Raw genomic sequence first — 3,844 nt, forward strand, 5'->3', positions numbered from 1 at the left:
CCTTGACTTCTGCGCTTGTGAATCCCTCCCTTCACATCAACCCCCTTGCAGCCATAGTTTGGATACCAGGTCTGTGTAGGCCCAACAGCTCTCTTAGCTCCAGAATGAGTTTGTGGGTAAACACACCTAATTTGTGCTTTCCCCACTCCAGCATTCTTTCCCAGACACAACACTGTCTCGGTCCATTTCTGGAAACTTCCAGAAGGAAGAGTTGATTGTATAGACAGCACTAGGTGAAGAGAGGCCAGGGACTAGTGAGGAAGTGACTGGAATGTTGAAGGGAGGGAGACCTCCCTTTTGCATTCTACGATGACAAGGGCCAATTTTGCAGGCTAGATCAGGGAGGTCCTGAGCTGAGGTGGGTTGACTAGGATCTGAGCAGTGGGGCCTGAAGTTAGAGGTGAGGAATGATCAGAGAGGTGAGCTCAAGGTGGACTGGCATTGCTGCTGTTTGTCATTTTGTGTTTACCAAATGAAGCAGTTGGGCCATAGCTAGGATGCAGAGCTGAGCAATGCTCAGACCTCTGGGTAGGACAGGTCGGGATGGGGGTGGGTGGAAGAAGCAAGCCAAGCACTGGTTGGGAGGAAGGCTTTATTGTTCAGCCCCAGACCCCAGACCACAACTAAGGCTGTGTGGCATGACAACTCTGGGAGTGAAGCCATTTCCCTTTCCCCATAATGCAGAGCCCAGGCTGGTCCCAGGGAAGGGTATTCTGGCCTCCTGATTAGTGCTTGTGGCCATGGTCGTGGTCGTGGCTGTGGCTGTGGCCATGGCCCTGGCCAAGGCCACTCTTCCCTCCGAGGCCTGGACCGTGGCTGTGGTCTGTCCCTTTGGGGTGGCCCTCATGCATCTTCTCATGGGAGGCTTCAGTCAGCTGCCCAACTAGGATAGAGAACTCCTCGAAGGACAGCTGCTTGTCTACATTGGTGTCCAGGTCCTCCATGATGTCTTTGATGGCTGCATCATTTTTCTTCTCGTTCTGTGGGTGGGGCAGAGAGAGTGGTCAGGGCAGGGTGTGGCCATGGGTGGGGACTGGGTACACAGCAAATGACAGACGGTAAATGGACAAGGAAACCTGGCCCCTGGAGCTCAATTTAAATATTAAAACTATGGACTGAGTGCCCACTGAGTTGTGGACGCTAAGCATGTACTAGACACTTCTCAGTTTATTCCCCACACAACCCTACCGCTTAGGTTCCTTTGTTATCTCCATTTACAGAAGAGGAAGCTGAGGTCCAGTGATTTGCCCAAGGTCACACAATAGAAAGGACAGCTCATTGGGTCCTTATTACAACTTTCACAGGTAGAATTCATATCTTCCTTGAGGAAGACTTGAGGAAACCACGTCTGAGAAAAGCTAATTTTTTCAGATTAACAAGTCTTAGAAGCAGAAGAATGGAAATTCAAACTCAAGTCTGATGTCACAGTCCAGTTTTGTCCCATGCCCTCCACTCTTCTCCCTTTTCTCCTTCCCCTCCCTTCCTTTCCCCTCCCTCTCAAGGTAACTAATTAGTGAAAGGATTTTCTTTTCCTAAGGGAAGCTCCTTAGGAAACAGATGGCAGAGGATCTTGGGTGGGGACAGAGAGCAGTGTGGATAGTCTGCTGACCCCAAAGGGTGTAATACAGTACTCAAAGGAAGATGGGAGGCAAGGTGAAATGATCCTGGTGTGGTAGGAAAGAGGTGGCATCAGAAGACCTAGGTTCTAGTTCAAGTTCTGTCACTCACTGGCTGGGCCACCTTAGGTAAGTCCCTTGCCATCTCTGGGCCTAATTCCCCCACCCGTAAGCCATGGAAGTGCCTAGCTGACCTCCCAGGATCCCTCCTGCTTGGGCAGTACTTCAGTGTGCTGGACTTTTTTGGACTTTTGCCATTGCCTGGTCAGAGCACTCATTCCCGAACAGCTAACCCACCAAGTCCCTGCTTCCCTTGTAGGCCTTCTGCAGGGGTGGGGGCAGGGTGGGGGAGCAGGTATGGGGTCATACATTGGAGAGCCTTGCCCATCAAGTCCGATGGATACATGGCCTCCTGGCTGCACCCTCTCTTGTCTATGCTGATGTACCCATCTTGCCTGAGATCCTCTGTCAACATCTCTCACACCTCTTAACTGCTGCAATTCTCCACCTCACCAAGGTGAGGGGTGGGGGTGGAACCAGAGAGGGCTGGTGACCTAACCCAGGACATCCTGCTCCAGAAATGGAAGTGGAACTAGGACCCAGGCGTCCCATCTCTCTTAGCTCAGGCCTTTGTTTATCCCAAATTCATAGAGTGAAAAGAAAACAAAATGGCTGGTGGAACTAATCCCTCTTCCTTCTGGAACTGTCCAATCATTCTGAGGGCAAGGAAAAAAACTCACATTTACTGAGTGCTTTCTACATACCCTCTCTGTGCTGGGGGCTTTTCCAAACACTATTTTGATTGATGATAGGCCCTTGGGATTTCAAAAACCCTCACTTGTCTTCTCCACCAAGTTTCCATCTGAAGCTTGGAATCCCCTCAGCTTCATGTCAAGGGTCATCCTTGGTTGTCCCCCTTCTCACCATTCAGGTCCCAGCTCAACTGTCACCTCCTCAAGGAGGACTTACTTGTCCACACCAAATAAGTCACCTCTACCCATCCATGGAGCCCTGGAGGCACAGTGGTTAAGAGCTATGGCTGCTAACCAAAAGGTTGGCAGATTGAATCCACCAGTAGTTCCTCGGAAACCCTATGGAGCAATTCTACTCTGTCGTATAGGGTGGCTATGAGTCAGGATCAACTTGATGGCAATGGGTTTTTCTTTTTTTGAGTGACGGGCACTCACTACCTCTGGAGGCTAAGTTGAAGGAGCTAGGATTTTCTTCATGACCACTGCAGACTGCACCTCCCACCTCTCTCTTTCAGCTCAAACTGCCATGAGGCTGGGCCAGGCCTGCCAGGAGTTAAGCCCTACCTTGAGGAAGTTTGCTAGCTCCTTCTGCACCAGCTGTTTGAATTCCTTCTGGTTCAGGGTGTCTGGGTGCCCCAGCCGTGTCGAGTACTGGTGGAAGACGTTGATGATGGTCTCTATGCTGTGTTCCATCTGGGACATATTGCCTGCCACCTTTTCGCACTCTGTCTGAGTAGTGGAGAAGCAAGAGGTGGGATGCTTAGAAGAAAATACTGTTGGCTTCCGTGGTGCCTCCCACTGGCTAATCATAGGAAAGAAGGGTGAAACACACACACACACAGGCTGCAACTTAACTGGGAGACGACCCTCGGGGACACGTGTGAAAAAATCATTTTTAGAATACACGAGGATAGCCAAAAAAGCAAAGTATTTGAGGGCAGGAGGCTCTAGAAGAACATGCTGTAAGGAAATGTGAAGGAACCTTTAAAGTGGGTGGGGTGGATCAAGGAGGGCTTCCAGGAGGAAGGATTGAGAAGAAGTCTCGTGGAGGAGAAAAGAAAGAATTGGCAGCAGGCTCCCAGAACAGGATTGCTGGCCGCTCACTTACCACACCAAGGAGCCACACAGGAGTTTGATGGCGCAGAGGAGGCTCAGCAATTATAGGCAGTCCCTGGCCGGGATACTCATCCCTCTCATGGGGATGGTTGCTTCACAGGTGAGCCATGTGGTAACCCTGGGCTGGGCGGGGCTGAACTGGGCTGTCACTGCCAGGAAGGCAGATTGGGGACTGGGGTGGAACAGGAAGTGTTCACATAGCTCCTTTTGCCTTTTTGTGAAATTCCAAGCCCTGAGCTTAGAGCCAGTTTGGGAGGAAGCTGGTTGGTTAGTTCACCTCCCTTGCATCTCAACCTCCTGACCTCCCAGAGCAAGCCAGCCAGCAAGCGTCCCTCCCTCTGCTCCTCTCCCTGCCCTGCT

The 3,844-nt window shown here is 51.2% G+C and overlaps 1 protein-coding gene across 2 annotated transcripts; it reads right to left on the reverse strand.

Moving 5' to 3' along the window:
• Positions 1-575: 575 nt before the first annotated feature.
• S100A9 (S100 calcium binding protein A9) lies at positions 576-3,638 on the reverse strand. 2 transcript variants are annotated; one of them, XM_023742598.1, is made up of 3 exons: positions 3,477-3,638; positions 2,933-3,097; positions 576-980 (listed from the first exon to the last, which is right to left on the reverse strand). In XM_023742598.1, exons 2-3 carry the CDS (start codon positions 3,068-3,070, stop codon positions 726-728), a joined length of 393 nt encoding a protein of 130 aa, XP_023598366.1. In that variant the 5' UTR covers positions 3,071-3,097; positions 3,477-3,638; the 3' UTR covers positions 576-725. The 2 variants fall into 2 exon arrangements, with proteins under 2 accessions (XP_023598366.1, XP_004388696.1); XM_004388639.2 differs by having other exon boundaries at positions 2,933-3,093; positions 3,477-3,618.
• Between the last annotated feature and the right edge of the window lie 206 nt (positions 3,639-3,844).

The sequence above is a fragment of the Trichechus manatus genome, unplaced genomic scaffold (assembly GCF_000243295.1).
Source record: "Trichechus manatus latirostris isolate Lorelei unplaced genomic scaffold, TriManLat1.0 scaffold00213, whole genome shotgun sequence".
In the NCBI taxonomy this organism is placed as follows: Eukaryota; Metazoa; Chordata; class Mammalia; order Sirenia; family Trichechidae; genus Trichechus; species Trichechus manatus.

Bases quoted from the DNA above. Each gene is read 5' to 3' on its own strand.
- S100A9 (XM_023742598.1), bottom strand. From the start codon at position 3,070: ATGTCCCAGATGGAACACAGCATAGAGACCATCATCAACGTCTTCCAC. The intron at 981-2,932 runs GTAGGGCTTAAC...CCCCACCCACAG, and splicing joins AGCTAGCAAACTTCCTCAAG to AACGAGAAGAAAAATGATGC.